Source organism: Cygnus olor, chromosome 1 (assembly GCF_009769625.2).
Source record: "Cygnus olor isolate bCygOlo1 chromosome 1, bCygOlo1.pri.v2, whole genome shotgun sequence".
NCBI lineage: Eukaryota > Metazoa > Chordata > Aves > Anseriformes > Anatidae > Cygnus > Cygnus olor.
This window is the reverse complement of record NC_049169.1, coordinates 15,330,539-15,351,097: the sequence shown is the minus strand read 5'-3', so window position 1 is coordinate 15,351,097 and position 20,559 is coordinate 15,330,539. Positions and strand designations below refer to the sequence as shown.

Genomic DNA, 20,559 nt, shown 5'->3' with positions numbered 1-20,559 from the left:
AGCCTGCCCCTTCTTGTCTGCATGCCGTCCCTTTGCTGTGCTGACATCGCTGTCTGTCTTGCCAGGCATGAAATGTGTCCAGCTCCTTTCTGAAGGATTAGTTCCCTAAGCAACCCACTAACTTTCCCCTTCCTTATCCCAGGCCATTTTTCCTCTTCTGTGCAAACATGCCTGGGTTTTGTTCACAAGGCAGTACGCAGAGCTGGAATGAGAACGCAGAGGCAGAAGCAGCTTTCGCAGCTTTGTCTCAAGTGGGAAACCAAAGTGCCAGTGCTCCTCAGCTTGGGTCTGGTGAACTATCTGTGATTTACTAAGCCCCTGCAGAGAGCCAGATGGTCATTTGGAACAGGCTCTCCTCTTTTACAGTTACTGCAATACATTAAAGGCATCTAAAAATATTTCAGTATTAGCACTCCCTTTCCACATACACTATTGCTGCAGTTATGGGGGAGGGGGAATGGGGTAAGACAAGTATTTGAGCATTAATCCAAAGAGAAAATCCAACAAATGCACAAGGCACATGCACTTCTGGTACTGACAAGACCACAAATGCATCTGAAGGTTTTCCTATCTTATTGGAAAATACAGAGTTCTTGAAGTAGCTGAGCTTCAGTCAGAGAGGTCAGCAGTATCCTCTCAATCAAGTTGAGACACTTCTATAGGTTACCTAAAACTCCAGCAAGCCCCCCGAAATCCCTTGCATACTTTCAAAAGTGTTCATTTACACAATGCTCTAGCTGAAGAGATTTACATTGTTACAGCTAATATATTGGAATAATCATAGAATCATTAAGGTTGGAAAAGCCCTCCAAGATCATCTAGTCCAACTGTCCTCCTACCATCAATATTACCCACTAAACCATGTCGCTAAGTACCACATCCAACCATAATCCCATGCTCCTAGTTTTTTTGGTTGCCTATTAAGGAATAATACTAGCTATAGTTAATCTTTTAGTAGCAGCCGCAGGGATGATCTACCTCTATTTTAGAAATACACAACAAAGAAATGTCAGTGCCAAATAAAATGAAAACCAGAAATCGTAACTGTAGGCTCTGAACCTACTCTGCTAATTAGAAGACAAAATCCCCAAACAAACAAACAGAAAGTTAAACATAAAACCACAGTAAAATTTCATGACCTGTTGTGAAGCAACAGGTTAAAAGCATAAACGATGCTGCATAAATGATGTAAATACTGTAATATTGGCAAAGATGTCAGAGGCAGAATGTTTTTGGAGACTTATAAAACTAAGACAAACATGAAAGAGGTGAGTAGGGAAAATATATTGTTTACAATATCAGAACACTTCATTCTGTAACCCCTGTTAACAGGCAACAACATTATGGCAGAAAGGAGAATTTCCTCTCTCTCCCTATCCCCTTACACCCCAAAAAACACTACAAAGCTAATCTGTGGATCTTCAAAGCCACGGGACATTGTGAAGTTCAAAAGCTTAAGTAAATGCAGAAGGACCTTGGTCTGTAGACCTTTGAGTCATATATAGTTTCAATTATGTTCTTATAAATCTATTTTTACACAAAAAAAATTATCCAAGCTTTCTTTCAAGTTTAACTCTATTAATAAGAGTCTACCTGTGCTTCCCCATGTGACTTTTCTCTACAACTGACTTGCTGCATTTGAATAATGTACCGTAGTAAATGGTCAGTGATAAAATCATGAAATATACTTCCACTGCTATTATATATATACTTACAAAACCACCAACTCAGCAGTATGAATGGATGAAATCATCACTCTGTAGGTCCTACAGGCCTGTCTTAGTAGCACATTAACAATGCTCTCTCCACTTCTCTCCATTTCTCTACTTGTAGCCCATGTTTATATGTTCCTTGTTACTCTCTTCTACTAGAGCCACTTCATGCCAGCAGATCTGTATTTATATTGTTACCTCTTCCCACACATTTCATACTACATTTCTCTTTTCCTTTACAGCCAGGACTCTGAACAACTCCTTATACTCCTTTTTTTTTCCCTCTGTTCTGGTTACATTTCTATACTGAAACCTTGCTTCTCCCCATCAACCCCAGCTATGCTTCACTTCCTGGACTCTTCTTGCATCCTTCTCTTGATATCCCAAGGAGTCCATCTTCTATTTTTCACTCCAGCTAATTCAAACCTGCTTCCCTTATCATTCCCAATTTCATTGGTCTATTCATTTTTCCCCTCTTATTTTTGCTAGAGACCAGAAAACCTTATCTGGCAACAAGCTAATTGCACATCTCTGATATATACAAGAAACAGCAATTGCTGGCAGAAGAATCTTACTACTATCTTGTACTGGGTCTAGCTGTGATGGGGTTAACTTTCTTCATAGCAGCCTGTATGGTGCTGCGTTTTGGATTTTGGGGCAAAACCAGTGCTGGTAATGCACTGAAGTTTTAGCTTTTGCTAAGAGTGAGGGCATTATCGGAACTCTCTCTTTACCACTGTCTGCTCCCCCAGAAAATAGGTTGGCATAGGAAAGAAATTTGGAGTGGACAGAGCTAGGACAGATGACCTGAACTGGCCAAAGGAATATTGCACACCACATAACGTCATGATCAGTAATAAAACTGGAGTGGTAAGGGAAGATGAAAGCTTTTGGAGAGGGTGGAAATAGTGTTCCGTTGTAGCCACTGCCTGGAGACTTGCTGGGCATTGATCTGCTGGCGTGAAGTGGGGCAGGATTGCCTTTGCATCACCTGTTTTCCTCCTTCACTTAATAAACTGTTTTTAACTTGACCTACAAGTTTTTCTTGCATGTTTTTCCTATTCTCTCCCAGTGCCTTGGTGTGGAGGTGGAGGAGGAAAGGAGGTGTGGAATGAGTTAGCACCTGTGTGCATGCATAGCTGCTGGCAAGGGTCAACCCACCACACACCTAAATCAGTTTGTAGGCCCTGCTTTTCAGGAGAAGACAAGGTTTTCTATTATTTCATTTGAAACACTATCACTGGAATGTACTTACTCTGATTGTAAAACCATAGAAAAATTCTACATAATTCAGATATAGTATCCTTAAATTTTTATGGATGTCAAGCCATGTGATAGACTTCATTTGCTTGGCCAGTTTGGCTTATCACTGCATAAAGTATTCTGAAAAGGTAATGATTTATTAGAAAAGAATACCTTTATTTGTTGTGAATTCGCTGTCTCTTGCTTTTGCAGATCTCACAAAATCAGCTGCCACTATCATTGGTGTATAACACAAGTCGCAGCTGTATTTTCTAACCAAGGTTCTGAAAGCCAACCTGTGGACACATGAAAATTAATGACAAATAGTAATGACATTTCCCTGATTAGCTACTCTAAATCGCTGTTCTTACATGCAATACTGTGCGGGTGAGTGAGTAAAACTGTAAGACAAACATATTCCACGTCTATTGCGATCTTAAACAGTCGCAGGAGAATCACAGAATCATTAAGGTTGGAAAAGCCCTCCAAGATCACCTGGTCCAACCACCCCCTACCACCCATGTCACCCACTAAACCCTGTCCCTAAGCACCACGTCCAACCTCTCCTTGAACACCCCCAGAGACGGTGACTCCACCACCTCCCTGGGCAACCCGTCCCAGTGCCTGACTGCTCTTTCTGAGAAGAAATGTCTCCTCATTTCCAGCCTGAACCTCCCCTGGCACAACTTGAGGCCATTCCCTCTAGTCCTGTCACTGGTTACCTGTGAGAAGAGGCCGACCCCCAGCTCCCCACACCTTCCTTTCAGGCAGTTGTAGAGAGCAATAAGGTCTGCCCTGAGCCTCCTCTTCTCCTCTTCTCCTGACACAACAACCCCAGTGCCCTCAGCCGCTCCTCACAGGACTTGTGGAAAAAGGCAACCCTCCCTGTTTTTACTGTCACGACAAGCTTCCTAAGAGAAGACAAACTGAGAGGGCAGCTGCCACGCCAGTCACTTACTTCGAATAGCGCACCATCGGGGCACAGATCTTTACAACGCGCCCAGACCGAAACAAATCCCCGGGCTCCCTCCCCGGGCATCCTTTAATTCTCTCGCCGTCCCCACTCATGTATCACCACCAACCCTTCCGGCATCTGGAAAAACAAAGCCCCGGGGCCGTCAGCAGCTGGGGTCCGGGGGGTGCTACGGGGGAGGGCTCCAAGGGGCTGCCCTTCCCTGCCCGGCTCGGCTCAGCCCGGCCCCGTTCACCACATGCCCGCAGCTCCCGGTGGGACGGCCCCGCTCCGCTCCCGTCGCCCGCCTTCGCCATCATCGCCGTGCGCCGCCGCCCGGGAGTGACGCGGGGCCGCCGGCACCTGCCAGCATGGAGGAGGAGGAAGCGGCCGGAGCGGCCCCGCTCCATGCCCCGGCCCTGGCCGAGCTGCTGGCGGACGGTGAGCGTGGCCCGCGGGGGGGACGGGGATGTGGGGACGGAGGGGGCGGCAGCGCCTCGTTGTGTCCCCGGGACCCGCGCTGCTGCCGCCGCTGTTGCCTCAGGGGTCCGGTTCGGGGATCGGGGGGGAAGAGGAGGGGAAAGTGGGGCTCCTCGGTTCCTGGGGCTCTGCCTGCCGGTGCTGCCCTCATGGGAGAGGAGACCTGCCTCTGCCCCTGCCCCTGTTCCTGCTCCTGCCCCTGTCCCTGCCCCTGTCCCTCTTCCTGCTCCTGTTCCCTGTCCCTGCTTGGCCGGCGCCTTGCCTGTGATCCCCTTTTCCTCCCGGAGAAAGCTCTTGGTAATAGCACCAGTGAGCCTTCCGTGCAAACCAGCGCACGTCACGCTTTGTTAAAAACCACCCTTGCGGCATCATTTCTTAATTTAGCATTGTAGTAAACTAACACCGTTATCAGGCGCGGTACGGTTTCACGAAGTTGTGTGTTTTGTCGCTTCGATTCTCAGTGGTGGCTGCTGTGTGTTGGTTCTGGGTCCAGCCTCAGCGGCCTCACCCTGGTCGCATTTGCAAAGCTTGAAGGTGTCAGTACCTTTCGGTGCCCTCTGCTCAAGAAGAGGTTGGGGGGATTAAAGGAACATTTTCTTTTCCACCATTTACATAAAAAAAAAAAAAATCATCAGCTCCGAGCATGTTCCTCTTGCTTGTGGTCTCTTCTCAAGTCAGTGTCACGCTTATATTATGCGATGTAGAGAACGCATGCTGTTACATCTGGAGAAACTGAGGAGAGATCTGTGTGCTGAGAGCTGTATGCTGTCGGTCCACAAGTATTGCTGGTTTGAAGCATGACGATAACGTCTAAATCTCTTTCAGAATGTTATGCTGACTTCTTCAGAGAAGACTTTGATGTGAAAGCTTACACTTCGCAGTCCATCCATCAGGCTGTGATAGCTGAGCAACTAGCAAAACTTGCCCAAGGTATTAGTCAGCTGGATAAAGAGCTTCATTTGCAAGTAAGTTTAAAGCATGCTTGTTGCTCTGGGGTGGTTGATATAAACTGATTAAACGCCAAGTAGTCTTGTGATCTTGTTGCTTCTGAAATTGCCCAGTTAACTGTGCAAGCACTAACTAACTGAAAATACAACTTCCAGCAAAAAGAGTAGTGAGTCTGATACCTAACTCAGTCAAGCCCACTCCTAATGACCCTATGAAGAAGCTGTACAGTGTTTGGTTTTGTTTTGTTTCTGCACTCAGTTTCCATATGCACGGAGGTTCCACTGTTCTTTGTAAGGATGCTCCCTAATTCTTTCCAATTAATCATGTCAGCTATCAGAAAAACTTTCCTGTGTTTTGGGATGGTGACTGTGAGAAGACAATGAATGATTTGTCTTGCACCCTTCCATCCTGTGCTGGAGCGTATCCTAGGCCCTAATCCTCACCTTTATCTGGGCAAACGTAACCTGTGCTAACACACCTTCAGAAAGGCTCTTGAGTTTGGATAGTCAAAGACTGTTTGGTAAAATCCACACAGACACCACAAAACTGTTGACCTTTCCATGAGAGCAGATGTTAAATTTGTGTGTGGTTTGAAAAACTGCTCCCTCTCATTGGTAAATTCTTTGGGAACTAGTTTTTAAATTTCATAAATAGAAATGAAAATACTAAAAATATCTTATTACTGTGTGATTAGTAAGCTTACATTTACAATTATTATATCTGAGGATGAGTTGAAACATGATTGATTGCTCTGCTGACTTTAATTAAGATGTCAGCTACGCTGCAATAACTGACCCTCTTCCCTTTTTGAGTTTACCGTTTTTGTGAATTAAAATGTGTACTGAAAACCCTTTCATCTTTGAGATGTGGTTGCTTTTTCCTGGGTCTCCTTAATGTAGGAAGACTATGATATTTTAATATCCCTCTCATCTCCATTTATTCTTCTATTGTGATTTCTCTTTTCTCTCTCTCTCTCTTTTTTTTTTAAGGTTGTTGCAAGACATGAAGACCTGTTGGCTCAAGCAACTGGAATTGAATCCCTGGAAGGTAGGAACAGTTACCTTACTTGCTATTTATTATGAGTGAGGAAGCATTTTTAACATGTGCACAGGGAACATCATTCACTGTCCACTTTGGTTTTTGTAGCAACAGATCTTACTTCTGAGAAGTAATGTGGCAGCGCCTTTTTTTTTTTTTTTTTTTTAATGTCAGCAGATGGAGCTCCAGAGAGAAGATTTGACTGATACTTCCCTGGAATAACTACCTCATAGGAAAAAGTATCTTGATAATCAGTTCTGAGCAACTTTAGCAATCGAGTCTTTTTGACCTTTTAATATATATTTTTTCTAAATAAATCTAATTTTATTGCAGTATCTATTGCCATAAATACCAAGTTTGTCAATGCTGCATATGCATGTGTTGCATAGTTTAGAAATCTTAAGCGAAGAGGCTTTAACAAGTGATCTTAACTGCACTGAGATTATTTTTTTCCTAGTAGGAAACTAGTAAATTAAATGCATACATTTGTGTTATTCCACTGTTTGGGTTCTGGCTTTTAACATAAACTGCTGACTTGTAAAGGCTTTACTTGAGAACCATGGAATCTGTACAGAAAAATGGTTGCAGAATATGGATCTGCCAGGAGCTCATTAGACCTGTCATTCTGCTCTGCTCTTTGACACTTGTTGGGAACTTTGTATGTTCTTGTTGTGTGTTTTTTTTTTTTTCCCAGATAGGTATTTACTTCTATAACATGCTAATTTACATACACTATGAGATCCAAGCATATACTCTTCCCCGCCTGTATTCTGTAACTTGCAGAGTAACTTGCCTTTGTCCCATCACCTGCTTTCAGGTTTTAGCATAACCAGAGAGTTTCTGGTTGCTGACAGTTGTAGTACCTCTGAGCAACTGGAAATTGTTGGATACGGTATTCAATTTTTGGCATTTGTGTGTAGATATAAAAATAGAGAAATGCTTATTTAATCTAGCAATGGTAGCCCCCAAATAGTTTTTTAAACAGTTGGAAAATTAAAGCATAGGAAGTCTGGAATCTGTGTTCATCCTCCAAATAAGGTGATAAGAACCTGTAGTCGACATCTACATCTGTCTAACGGATCAATATCTTCTAGTCACAATCTTCAGCAATTTGTGCTCAGTGGACCTGAGTGTTCAGAAATCGTGTTTGTTTTTGAAGCATTCCTACCTAAAATTGCTCTGAGGAAAGAGTGAAGTGTTTCAGAAAGAGCTGTTCAGTTATAAAACAATTCTCTATGTCGGGTGTGGTAACACATTTTTTACAGCTGATAACCAAAAGTAAAAATAAAATCTAATCTGCCTAAAAATTCTTGATTTTTTTCCATTAATGTAGGGCTATTCTCCTTAAAAGGCCTCTACTATGTGTGAGGGAAGGAGAAATACGGGAGGGTTCTAATCCTGAGATTTATAGACATTTGAAACATTAGTAGAAACGACAGTTTTGTGCAAGCTAAGATGGTATTTTAAGTATTGAAAAACCTTTACTCTGCCCAACTTGTCAAGTAAATTGCTGGGGACTTTTTCACTTTGTTAATTTGTACACTAATAAATACTATTTTCTGGTTCTGTTTCTACGGGTAGCTCAACGGGTATCTTGAATCCCGCGTTAGCTGAAGATAAGCTAGACAGTATCATCCTATATCTTATACAACAGATGCAGAGGGTAGATTACCTTTTTACCCATCCTAATAATGCCTTCTGGCAGGATTGGCTAAAAAGCATACGCCAGACATGTAGCAATGTCACTTTACTGGCCCTCCCTTGTTCCAATGTAGAGTGGAGAATTCATCCTATTATATCTTCATCTTTTGCTGTGTGAGAATTGCATGCCTGTCCTTCCATCTATAGATGTCAGAAGGCCCCCAAAGCTTACAATAAGCCAAGTTAATAGTTTTGAAATACAGAGAATATGGAAGTAGGCATATTTATACAATACAAACAAAATATGGTCCCAGTACAGAACAAGCTGAATAAAACACTATTAGCAGTTATTCTGTTTATCTTTTGTCTTTCTGTATCTTATTGTAGTTCTGTCCGATTTGATGAAGACGAGCTTGTAAACAGGGCTTTACAAAAACGTAGAATGTTTGAGAGTGCTAGCAATAACTGAAACCAAAATAATTTCATAGGTCTGGGTTTGCGTAACTTAATTAAATTCTCAGCAGGCTGATTCCACATTGCAAAAATGACTGCTACCCTTGACTGCTTCGTTTGCAATTTAGGAAGAAAAGAAAACCGTGCTTGTGGGTTTTCTTAGCGTTGCTTTTCCAAATTCATCTGGAACAAACACGATTAAGATAGTTTGCTCTGTTTGTAGTCTAAATTAGATGATCTCACAATGACGTCGATACCTTACTTTTTGCTAAAGATGCTTATGCACAGGAAGAAAATCTTGAAATAGAATTGCTTATCTTTTCAGTTTTCCCTGTCTGTTGGTTTCTCTGAACTGTCTAGTTCCTTTGTTAAACAAGTTGTGGCATTTTTTTTATATCATGTTCAGCTGTTTATATCAGGTTATATGCCTTTGAACAGCATCTTGATCATCATTCTCTTAGAAAGCAACATCTTCTAAATATTATTTGAAACTTAACATATGATGAATTTCAGAGCAATATATCTTCTGTAGGTTTTTGTTCTGTACCAGTAAATTTTTCCATAACATTCAGTAATTCACTGATTACCTGCTCAGTTTATTTCCAAATATCATGTGTCTCATTCATTTAAATCTCTTTGAATGTTTTATTGTAAAGTGTGAAACAGCTTTTTTTTTTTTTTAATGTAGAAGTAGTCTGCAGGAGATGTAATTTGAGGATTAGTTCTTTCTATAATTGATGGGTTATGTGTAAAACATCTGCTTTATTTTGCAGGTGTCCTCCAAATGATGCAGACTAGAATTGGTGCCCTACAAAGTACTGTTGATAGGTATGCCATTGATGATGTGGTTAGAAAGCCTAAATTCTTAATTGTTCTATCACGTACTTATTAATACTTCCACAAATAAACTTCTCTTCTTATTTTTAGAATTAGAGCCAAAATCATTGATCCCTACAACAAAATAGTATCTCGCACTGCTCAGCTAGCAAAGCTTCAGGTAAGTTGTATTAAAAATACATTTTAAAAAGTCTTTTTAATATGCTTTGTTTCACAGTCCTCTAGTCCTCCCATGTGAATCGTCAGATATGGGTGGGATTTCCAGCAGTAAACTGCAGTTTGCTCTCAGTATTTCTGAGTAAAAGTCAGTATTTGCGTGTCTCCTCATGAACTACTGAGAACTACTTCACATTACAAAGCAGGAAACTGACCTTTGCATTAGCTGTGTTAGTTTCTGGAGAGATGGTGGGTAAGAATGAAAGGCTATCAGAGCACAGGTTAATTAAATTTTCATTACTGCCTGGGTATATTTGATACTGTTATGATATCAGTGTGTTGGAGATACTTTTCTCATTTACATTAGTGCAGGCTTAACTGTAGTTTAGTAAAGAGTTTGGGAAATAGTTCTTTCAAGATGGCCAAGGTGCAATTTACAGAGCCAGTTGGGGTTCCAGTGTTTCATAAGGCCAGGTACGTAGCTGTTCCTATCTTTTAAATGTAAGTGGAGTCTACAGAGAGTGTAGTTCTGTGTTAAAGGAGAGCAGTGTGAGAGGGCTTTTCACAGTGATGGTGAGGTAAGTGTCAAACACTTCTATTTCTAATTTTATTATAGTTGAAAACTATTCCATAGGTCTTCAGGAGTCAATATAACTGCATTATTCAGTTTATGGTTTGAAAAGAAACACAACCCCAAATCTGTAAATGTTAAATGAGTTACTGTTTGAACTGTTTCTCTTCACAAATTTACCTTGAGTTTGCAGAGGTAGGAATTTATCTTTTAGTAGCAGAAATGTGAGCGGTGGATATATGCTCAAGTAGATTGCCATTGACTGCTGCTGTACACTAGAGGAGGTGAGACTGCAAACAGTTGCACGCAGTTTCTAGTCTGGGGGCTGGTGGAGCAAGTGCAGTAGTCTCTTGGATGAAGTTCTGATACGTTCTACATCATTTTCAGTAGCAGTGAAGTTCAGCAGGAAGCTCTTACCAGTCTGTTCAGCCAGTTTGTTCAGCTGCTTCTCCTGTTCTTCCCAACTCCAGCTGTCACTGTTTTTGCCAATGGGCAAAGTGTCCATGACTTCCGTGTGCCAGGTTAGGTGCAGGTTTTCTTTTTTGTTCTCTGGTGTATGTTGCAGCTGTGAAAAGCGTTGCAGGAATTTGAGGCTAAAGATCAAGATAGTTTCTTCCTTGACTTTACACAAAGTCAAACTGTGGAAGGCCCTGAACGTAGGCAATATTTGTTGGGTTTGCTTTGCTTCCTTCTTTGCTATAGCAGGGGTATGGCCTTACAGAGGTTACATGGATTTTTCTGTGGTGTGAAAGCCTCATGCACCGAGGGGCTGGGGTCAGCATTACTCAGCCTGTGCCAGGGCATTTGTAGTATCTGACTTTTCTGGGCTGTGAGTCCTCTTGTTCTAAATGCCAGACCAAAAAAAAAAAAAAAAAGGCGCAGGGTGAAGGCAGCCTGCTAGGCTCCATCCTTGTGTCCATAGCTGCCTACTTATCTCAGTGCACAAAGAAAGGATGACTCCAGCTTGTCTACCGGTGAGAGTCCTTGGCATGAGAGCTGCTGTCCCCTTGTGTTGTCGGATACGTAAAGAGTGCATTATGTTGCTGTTGTGTCCTTTTACCTGGTTGCCTTATTTGTTTAGGAAGGAAGGGCAGCAGCACAGCAAACAACTCACTTCCTGGCTGTGGCACAGCTTATGAATGAGACACTTGTGGCACAGACACTTTCAAACGTGCTAATTTTATCATTTGTTATACAGTTAGTAAAATAAGTAAAAAAAAAAAAAAAAAAAAAAAAGTAGGTGACTGATAAAAGAGGATGCTTTCTGTCAAAATCTGTAGGGTTGGCAGTTATCCTTTGCTGCTTTGCTGAACTGTGTGGTGTTTAAGGGCCTCCTGTATTCGTGGTTGTGTTACTTCAGTGCTTCTCCTTTGATTGCTATGGGACTGCTCACAAACTGAAGGAGTATTTGGCTTGCATAAAGCTAGATTTTGCTATCCTTAATTGTTTTTAATATAGTCTGGCTTTTTCATAAACATTCTCACTGCAAATTCATTGTCAAACTTCAAATCCAGTCCTGAATTCTAAATCTCTACTGTATGCTTGTATTATTTCTTGCTCTGCTCTTACAGCTTCATGGCATCCCAGGGGAGTAGTAGACTCACAAAGCTTACTTCCTACTTTAAATCATACTATCCTCTTCTGAGCACATTCATAGTCTTTCCATGGCATATCACAAGCTAAATGGGATTAGTTAACAGCTGAAATATGTAGACAGAGAGTTTGTCCTTCAGAGAGTTATTTTCTGTGGAGTTCTAACTATTTCTACATATTTTCTTAATTTTGGATATATTAGAGTTTAAAAAACCCTATAATATCAAAAATTTTGAAAGCTTTTTTATTTAAAAAACATATGTCTATAGCTTAAAATTATTCTCTCTTTAAAGTGTTTTCCAGTAGCAGAGTTGTTCCTGGTACTACAGAACCTGAATAGTCAATGCAGTCTTAAGATAGTGGACTGTCCCATCTTTCTTCAGGCTTGTGTTACATATACAAGCATATAGGTATCTCATATATATTGTGTTGTATATACAAGCATATATATACATTACAAATACATATGCAATTCACTTGCATTGTGCTCTGGCAGCTGTATGCAATTGCATATATGAGCTACGTGCTGGCAGAATTTCAAGTGGTCTTGTCTTTGTAATTAAGTCTTCCTTCAATAATTTCATAAAACTAAGTTAAGATTAAAAGTAAGAGGCTGTTTGTTTGTTTGAATTGTAGCAATAATGTTGATATGTTGGTTTAAAATTCAGCAGATAACTAACATGCAATCTCCAGAAAAATTGTGTTTGATTTATAATTTTATTAAAAACACTGGGCCTAACTCAGGCCACTGGCTTTGTTCCAAATTACTTCCTGCTTGAACAATGGAATTTATTCCTTCTTGGATGGAAGCATCTCCTTTAGAAAAGCATACTATTTTGACTCCAGAAGTGACTGTTTCTTGAATTAATTCAGACTTCTGTTGTGCCAGTGGTCAAGCTTGATAATCTAGCATCCCTGAATAACTCTGCTACTAGATGCGTTTTTTTATTTCCATTACACAGTCCTCATATATTGCATTCTTTTATAGTGACTGAGAGTTTTATTAAGTTTCACAAGTCATGTAAGTGGAAATACTTATTTGAAACATAATGTTTGTCAAGGGCACAATGCAGTAGCGACGGCTGTAAAGTTAAGGGCGCATCTTCAGTGTCTTTGGAATTTTCTCTCCCTCCTAATTCGCAGGGTTAGAAGTTGTATCTAAACATAGCTTTTCCTATCTCTTATTCAGCTCAATAGTCCTTTCAAAAGGTTGTTTCTTGGTATGGGAGATAACGAACAACAATCAAATGAAAGAGAAATATTCTTTGGCGTGTAAAGTACAAGATGGTCAGAAGATAACTGAAGTTGAATTCCTAGGGAAAAATGTTAGTCAGAGGTACACAATTGGATTAGGAAATAATTAAATCTGAAAGCGAAGTAGTAATACTATGCCCTCTTATTTGATGAAGCACAGTGCACGATATCAAAAGCTATTTTTGATCCGTCTTGCAGAAATTTAGTTCACAGATATGAAAGTGATATGTGGATCAAGATTTTTCTAATTAAAGAAATGGATTAATAAAAACCGATATGTTAATCTCTCAAAGCAGGATAAGCCCCACTTGGTTCTCACTAATGATAATAGAAATCATGTGGTTAAGTCATCTCAGAACGCCTAGGAAACTTGCACTTAATGCTATGTGATACAGAGCCGAAAGCAATAAGAGTAAGTGTGCTTTTGGTGATTTGTCTCTGTGGGGCTTTTGTAATTTTTCCTTCTTTTGTTGTGCCTAGATGTTGAATAAAATGTTAATATATGTATTTCCATTGTTTTATGCTGGCATGCAGTAGGGATTGGCAAGTTGTGCAGTCCGCTGAATATTGGTTGAAGCGACTTATTTTTATAGATGAAAATATGCGTGCTTAACATAGTTTTCAAGACATTGAGTCTAAAAAATGGTTCAAAATCTGTCAGTTACTAAATATTTTTTAAAGTAATTTTAATTTCATTTTGGTATCCATCAGATAAACATTTCAGGAGGCTTTATCATCAGTACAAGGGAAAACAACTCTGAACAACTGTGTCTTACTCATTCCAAACTTCTTACTTACCTCTCTTGTTAATCTGATTGCAGATGCTGGAGACAAGTTTCAAAGTAATGCCAGTGACTGTACTGAAATCCATATACTTTTCTACCTTCTCCTAAATCACATTTCTGAATTGTAATTTTGATGCTAGCCACTCCAGAATGTTGCTTCTCCTGTAGCACGTACCTTCTAATCTGACTGGCTCAGTCCAGTCCTAGATGAACTATTATTTATCTCTGCTCGTTCTATGGTCTGTCTCTTTACTGGTCTCTAAAAACTTTCATGCATCTTTAGGACTCCTCTTATGTCATCAGAACCCTCTTCCATTGTAAGACTTAAAAAATTCATCATGCACTTGATGTAACTCTTTTTGTCTCTGTTATTTACTGAGTAGAATGAGAAAACCTGTTTGAAAACATCGGTTGAGTGAAAAATGGTGAAACTGTTATGTTTGACTCAGATGTCAGCAATATCTTTGAATTGGTGCTAAAGAAAACATGATGGAAATATTTTTCCTGAAAAGTTGCATAGGCATCCATCTTAATTTTAAGCGAAGAGTGCCATGTATTTTCGTAAACCTGTGAAATAATATGAACTAAGAGTTGACTGCATGTAGATGACTGGCCTTAGGAAAGGTTTGATGAAAATGAAACTTTACATACATTCTTACCGTAAGAGTCAATATTTATAACAACACTTTTAAGCCTTTAAGTTTTATTGTCCTCAGTAGTAAATGGTGCTATTTTGCTTATTTTGGATCAATATTTAATTGTCAAAGCCAACTTCTTAATTTTACCCATGTTTAGAGAGGGGAAAACTATTTAGCAGGGATGCAATACATAAAAAAAAAATCATTCCTGGGTAGAAATAGAATATATCTCTGTCATAGGGTCCTAAATTTCCTTTTTTTTTTTTTTGCTAGTAACAACAGCATAATCTCAGTAGCCCAGTAAATATAATTTCCAGCTGTTGAAAGTATCTGTCATTGCATTAAATTGTGAAAAAAAAAATCCTTTTCAATACTCTGAAGTTCTTTGTTTTTATTCACATTCATATTTCCTTTTTGGTTAAAATATTTCCATATTTGAGGCCCAAGATTATGTGATCATAATGAGCTGATAATATCCTCTAACGCTAGGATTTCTCTGCAGGCTGCCTGCGACTTGCTGCGGAGGATAATACGTATCTTGCATCTCAGTAAGAGACTTCAAGGACAACTGCAAGGAGGAAGCAGGGAGATAACAAAAGCTGCCCAGAGTCTCAATGAACTTGGTGAGTCCTTCTTAGTTACTTTTAGAGGCATTTTTAGATTGTATTCATATGACTTATGATAGTGTTTGACTTAACAAGCAAAGAACTCCCTAAAACTTTTTACTGTGGTTCTCTCTGTTTCCTGACTTGAATTGAGAAATGGTGTGGACAGAACTCTGTTCTGAATTTGGTACCTTCATTCAGTATCTTCAATTTTTTCATATGACTTCTCTAGATAAAGGTATTTAATATATGAAAATTTTATGGTAACTTAAGTTTTTTGGGGGGCAACAATTCTTACAGATAACTAATTTCTGTCTGGTTTGTTTTGTTACGGGAAATCCTTGTTTCCCCTAGCAGAATGGGTCTCCCCATGCGTCCAGAATTCACTCACAGTCAACTTTTTATTAAAACAGCGAGAATTTAGTAGTACCTGTATATCAGCTTGAGCTGGGTGCCTCCAAGGAGGGGCCCTGCCCAAAACTTTCTCCGTGTTCTTATACCCATACAATCTTCATGTTGTCCACTATAGTCCAAACAGTCCTTCACACATACACGTTATGTTCCTTCAGAATGGTGGTTCTTTGTTGCAGGGCAGCATGGCTTCTGTTATCTCCCAGGACAGGATGTCTCCTGTTACCTCCCAAGGCAGGGTGGCTTCTGTTCAGGGCAGGCTCTGATCTGGCGCCATCTTTGGTCAGCACATCCCCCCCTTCCCCATCATTGCACCCAGGCCTTCCCGGTGCCGCTCATTATTCCTTACGTACCAGCGTCCTTTTTCCCTTTCAGCTTGTATAAAATACCTTCAGAGGCGACAGATTATATATTTAGCTTTAGGAAGACATTGCAGTACAATAAAGCATAATTTGAATGACAGCTTGTGTCTTAAAAGAAATTTATTGGCCCTTTGACCTTTATGAAAACCGTATGTGATGTGATACACAGATACCTAGGCTAATTCAGATACTGGAAGCATTCTGCTGCAGTAGTGACTAATTTACCCTGGATTTTACTGGCTTGTAGAACGAGTGATACAATACTTCTCGTGACACTCATGTTACATTGCTAGACTGTTTTTCGTTCTTCAGCTAGCTTGGGTACTTCCACACGGTGCTGCAGGAAGCAGCAAAGAACATCCCATTAGTCTTGGAGATCAGTCATCACTGTTGTATATGGTATCTTGCCAGTTGTTTCTCCTTTGGTTTAATTTGGTATTCTAATTTCAGCTTCCAAAAATAGGTTGTGGGAGGGCTGAACTATCAAACATTCAGAATCATCCTGAGGTTTATTGTGCATATTTGTCACTACTGCTCCTCTTATACTGTGTAATCAAAAAATTATTAGACAATGATTTAGTCTTATAATTAGCAGATGCTATGTTGCAAATGGAAAGTTTAAATATTTATTTAGTTTATCAGTTTGGCTGAAGCACTAGAGCATCAATTGTAGTGTTCTAAGCTAGTATATATTTTTTTCTACTGCGTCTTGTTTTTGGTCTCTCCTCTCATCACGAGGATATATAAGTAATGCTGTCTTTTAACTGCCTGAATTACTGCCTTAATTGTGGGATTAATCTGAATGCTAGTTCCTATTCAATTAATTAGTACAATTTAATGGTAATATAGGAGATGTTTATGCTATCTTGTGTAGTTTTTAGGATTTCTTTAAAAGAAAGAATATGCCTTTTATTACTCTCCTTCCTCTTTCTTCTACCATTTAAAAGGAGAACTTCCACTTTCTTTTGTTAAAGTGCCACAGTTTTTTTGAGTTTCTTGTTTTCAAATACTTGTTTTTTTCCTGAAGCTTGTGAAAGTCTGAGTAATTATTATTGTTAAAGGGAAATGTGTTCCCTTAGGAAGCACTCTTGATTTTCATCCTACAATACATGGGAGAAGCCAAAGCTTGTGGCCCTTAATTTAATTCTGAACAGTTTATAGCCAGGTAAAATCCCTTGTCTATTTCTCCCTTCTTCTCTTCTCCTGATCTCTCTTCCTTTATGCTCTCTTACTTCTCTATCTGCATCCCTCCCTCACCTTTTAGCTCTCTGCTCTTTGTTATTCTCTGCTGCCTACCTTGGCTGTTCTGAATTTTTCCTGCCTCCCAGATGGCCATGAAGGCCAGCGCCTGGGTGCATGGGAACACCACAGTGCAGAGAGGCCAGAGCAGGGTCTGTCCTGTTTGGTGATGGTTTACTAGGAGTGGGGTGACTGCTCACAGGGGAGGAAAATGCACAGTGGCTGGGGCCAGCGCTGTTCAGGGCGTGTTGTAGGGAAATGTGATGTAGTGCCCTGTGGCATTGGGAGGGTGAGAAGCATGGAGAACAGACACTGGTTATTTGGTGGTGGGATGTGAAATCTTTGGGAGGGTTTAGGAAATACTGCAACATCTGATGGTAGTAAGTAGGTGGTAGAGATGGGCAGTGTGAAAGCCTGGTGTTGGTTAGGGAACTCTGCATCATGAAGGCTTGCTTTTGAACTGGGGATCACAGCCAATATTAATAATAATCTGTGCTTTCAGCCAGATGTTTCCGAATATCCCTTTTGGCTGCTATTCAGGGAAAAAATCTTCCCACTGTTTGTTACCTTTCTGTCGTGCTTCTAGTGCAATATAATTTCTGCTTTGTGAAATCATCAGCAGCATGATTTTACTATGAAAGCTCTGCATTTTCTATAGTCTAATATAATGTGCTTACAGGTTATTCTTAGTGGGGTCTTGGGATACTGGACATTTATTTTTACATACTGATACACTCTGTGTATATGTATGGTGTGCAGGAAACTTTTGTGTGTGTCCATTTAGGTATATGCATGTAAGAAACACTAGCTTTTACTGAGAAGGGTTTTTTCTTCCTGGGTACTTTGTTAAGTTGCTAGTAGCCTGCAGAACTGCAGAACAGTATGTGATGCTAGGAACTTGACTCTGAAAACATCTGGTAATATTTTCACTGAGATCTCTACTTAAAGCTGAAGTAGACCTAAAATTCCTCTGTGTTAGACTTTTGCATTGTTTGAAATCAACTTTCCACTTGACACAGTAAGAAGAAAAACTGAATTCAGTATGTAATTTTTGGAGATTAAATGGAGTGTGTGTGTGTGTGTGTGTATAAATATATATATTTATATATAAGCCTTCTTCTGCAGTTCATCCACCTCCTAACACACTTCTTTGGGTCCCCTATCAAAGTAGAAGCAGAGGTGTGATAGTTCATTAGATGAGCTACAGAGCTGTGATAGTTCATTAAATGAGCTATTAGCTGGTTCTCTGGTTTATTCTTCTTCATATTATAGAATCTGTTGCAGCATATGGGTAGGTAAAGCACGTGACACATTCAGGTGTCACACAGTGGGTAATACAGTGGATTACATGCCCTGACTACTCTTGTTTGTGATGCTTTTATACAGATGTTTTATAAAGTGAAAAAGAAATGTTCCTAAGCAAGCTTAAACAATAGAATGTGAAAAGGAAAACGGTATGCTATAGACAGTTCTCTTTTACAGAAGAAATTCTATAGGTTTGAAAAATCTGCTGTCTTCTACGTGCATATGCAGAAATTACTGTCTCTGGTTGTCGCTAACTGATCAGTTGATGAAAAATTAGTAGTTGCACTGTGAATAGCTGGACAAGTTGTTAATTCCATTTATCATTTACAGAGCTGGCTATGGACAATAAAGGATTTATATCTTTTGTTTGTTCAATAAGTATAACTTGATGTCATCGTTATTCATACAAATGCTTAGAGTTCTAATTATAATAAACCCTAGTCTCTGTGTATGGCTGCATTATAATTTATTTTACAGCAAGTGAATTTATTTGCTTGAATGACCTTGTGAGCATGTAAAACTTGGAGACATGCTTTCGCAGCGACCATAATTTTGCTCTTTGGTAAACTCAGAGTTAGTCTGTGACTAAGCTGTGCAGCCATAAAATGGAGGGGAAGGGATATTGAAATATTTAATTGGATGTCTTCAATATAGAAGTTGCTCTGGGAAATACTGTCTTCCAAGTATTTTAGGAGAGGAGAAGATGGGGGAACGTAGGACTGTGACCTCGATTTAAAGGTACATAATTGTACAAAGAAGGCAAAATATTGACAGATATGAAGGTCTAGCTAAAATGGAGAAAGTCCTAGATAAGTATCATGATCTTTCTAAGAGGCTAGCGAAGCTTGCACAAGGCAGTTATTTAGTCTTAATAACAACAGAAGACTTGAGGGAAATAAAAAGAAATAGAGCTCACTTTTGTAAAGAAGTGTAGGCTGGATAGAGAAAACTGAAATTATGATATACATGTTTTTGGGTGAAATAGTTTGAAGGAAGTCATTTGGCTATGTCTGGAAAGCTTTTTTTTTTGTAGCTGGCATAAGGTAGGTAGTGGTAACTCTGTCTTTTGAAGTGCATCCTGGAACTAGTGACATCCACAGAAACGTGATTGTGATCTTGGGCCTGAAACATTCTCCTACGATGAATAGAAAAAAGTACCTTTCCAAGGTAAACAAGATGTGTCATGGTATCATTTAAACAAGAAAAAGCCTGGGTACAGCTGGTAAGTTTGTTAGAATCAAAATTAAAGGAAATGGGAGGAGGAAAATGACCTCTTCTGGTGCCTTGACGGGTGTTGCGTTGGTAGAACCTTGTCTTATCAAGTATGGAAGTTTCTATGTTTGTGTGGTTTTCTAGTATTCCTGCTACATGCAGTAACCTGGAGTTTCCACTGAAAGGGAGCACCACTGTAGATTGTGAAGCTATCTATAGTCTTACGGCTCTTGACACCCAGTTTGTATCATACAGCAACACAAAGTAATGCTTGGTTGAGGGAAAAATGAAATTTCTCTGTGAAAATTAAGTTTCTTTTTAGATTTTGTTCTTGTAGAACTTTGTTGTATAATGGCACACAGTCACTATTTTCCCTACTTTTGAAAATGCCTATGTCATTAAACAGAGTAAAATCTTTCCAAACATTTTAAACGTAAGTCTACTTTTTTCTTCTGTGTAGCTGTTAAAACACGGACCTATTCCATAGAAAGGAGAGTGTGCACATACATATTCCTTTGTGCACATATATATGTGTGTATGTAGATATTTTAAATAGAAATAATATGTATGTTCATCCTAATGTATCCCAACTGCTTTTCAGAGTAATCTCATTATTCTTAGTGGTTATCTTGGATAATTACCAGGAGAGAGAGAGATGAGAGTCCAGAAGACTGGAATGTTTGCCTTTTTGAAAATACGACTCACTGGCTCCTATTTTACGTAGACAACTCTAACTTGAGTTCTTTAAGCAAAGGAACTCTAGAACAAATAAACTGTAGGAATCTAGAATATAAAAATGCTGTTAAATAGTAAACCACGTGAATCTTGTTTAAATGACTTCATTTTCTTCCTTGGCAGCATAGCACATCTTCAGACTAGAGAAATCAATGACTGCCCAGTAGTTTGATTTAAATGGGGCTCTCGGCACTGTGTCATATTAGCAAGCTCAGCAATATAATGCAGATGAAAATGTTGTACAGTAGAAGCAAAGTTTTGAGAAAACTGTGCCCGAAAAGTCATCATCAGTTGTTCACTGTTGCACAAGTGAACATACATCAAGTGGGGTTTTGTTGAAATGTGTTCTAGTGTTTTCATTAATGAGTTGAGTGATGTAATATGGTATAT

At 39.6% G+C, this 20,559-nt stretch overlaps 2 protein-coding genes across 3 annotated transcripts in view; one reads left to right on the top strand and one right to left on the bottom strand.

Annotated features, from left to right (window-relative positions):
- Positions 1–4,050, bottom strand: part of DUS4L (dihydrouridine synthase 4 like) — a 41,153-nt gene extending 37,103 nt beyond the window's left edge. For both annotated transcript variants that reach the window (XM_040544758.1, XM_040544754.1), the window contains exons 1-2: positions 3,913–4,050; positions 3,129–3,250 (exon numbers count right to left, since the gene is read on the bottom strand). In XM_040544758.1, the coding sequence (XP_040400692.1) occupies positions 3,129–3,250; positions 3,913–4,022 (232 nt within the window). In that variant the 5' untranslated portion in view covers positions 4,023–4,050. The remainder of the gene's footprint in view (positions 1–3,128; positions 3,251–3,912) is intronic.
- Positions 4,051–4,220: 170 nt separating this feature from the next.
- The window catches only part of COG5 (component of oligomeric golgi complex 5), a 185,740-nt gene continuing 169,401 nt past the window's right edge, over positions 4,221–20,559 (top strand). Inside the window, exons 1-6 of the mRNA XM_040544709.1 lie at positions 4,221–4,347; positions 5,212–5,351; positions 6,324–6,381; positions 9,240–9,294; positions 9,394–9,463; positions 14,803–14,923. Coding sequence (XP_040400643.1) covers positions 4,278–4,347; positions 5,212–5,351; positions 6,324–6,381; positions 9,240–9,294; positions 9,394–9,463; positions 14,803–14,923 — 514 coding nt within the window. The 5' untranslated portion in view covers positions 4,221–4,277. The remainder of the gene's footprint in view (positions 4,348–5,211; positions 5,352–6,323; positions 6,382–9,239; positions 9,295–9,393; positions 9,464–14,802; positions 14,924–20,559) is intronic.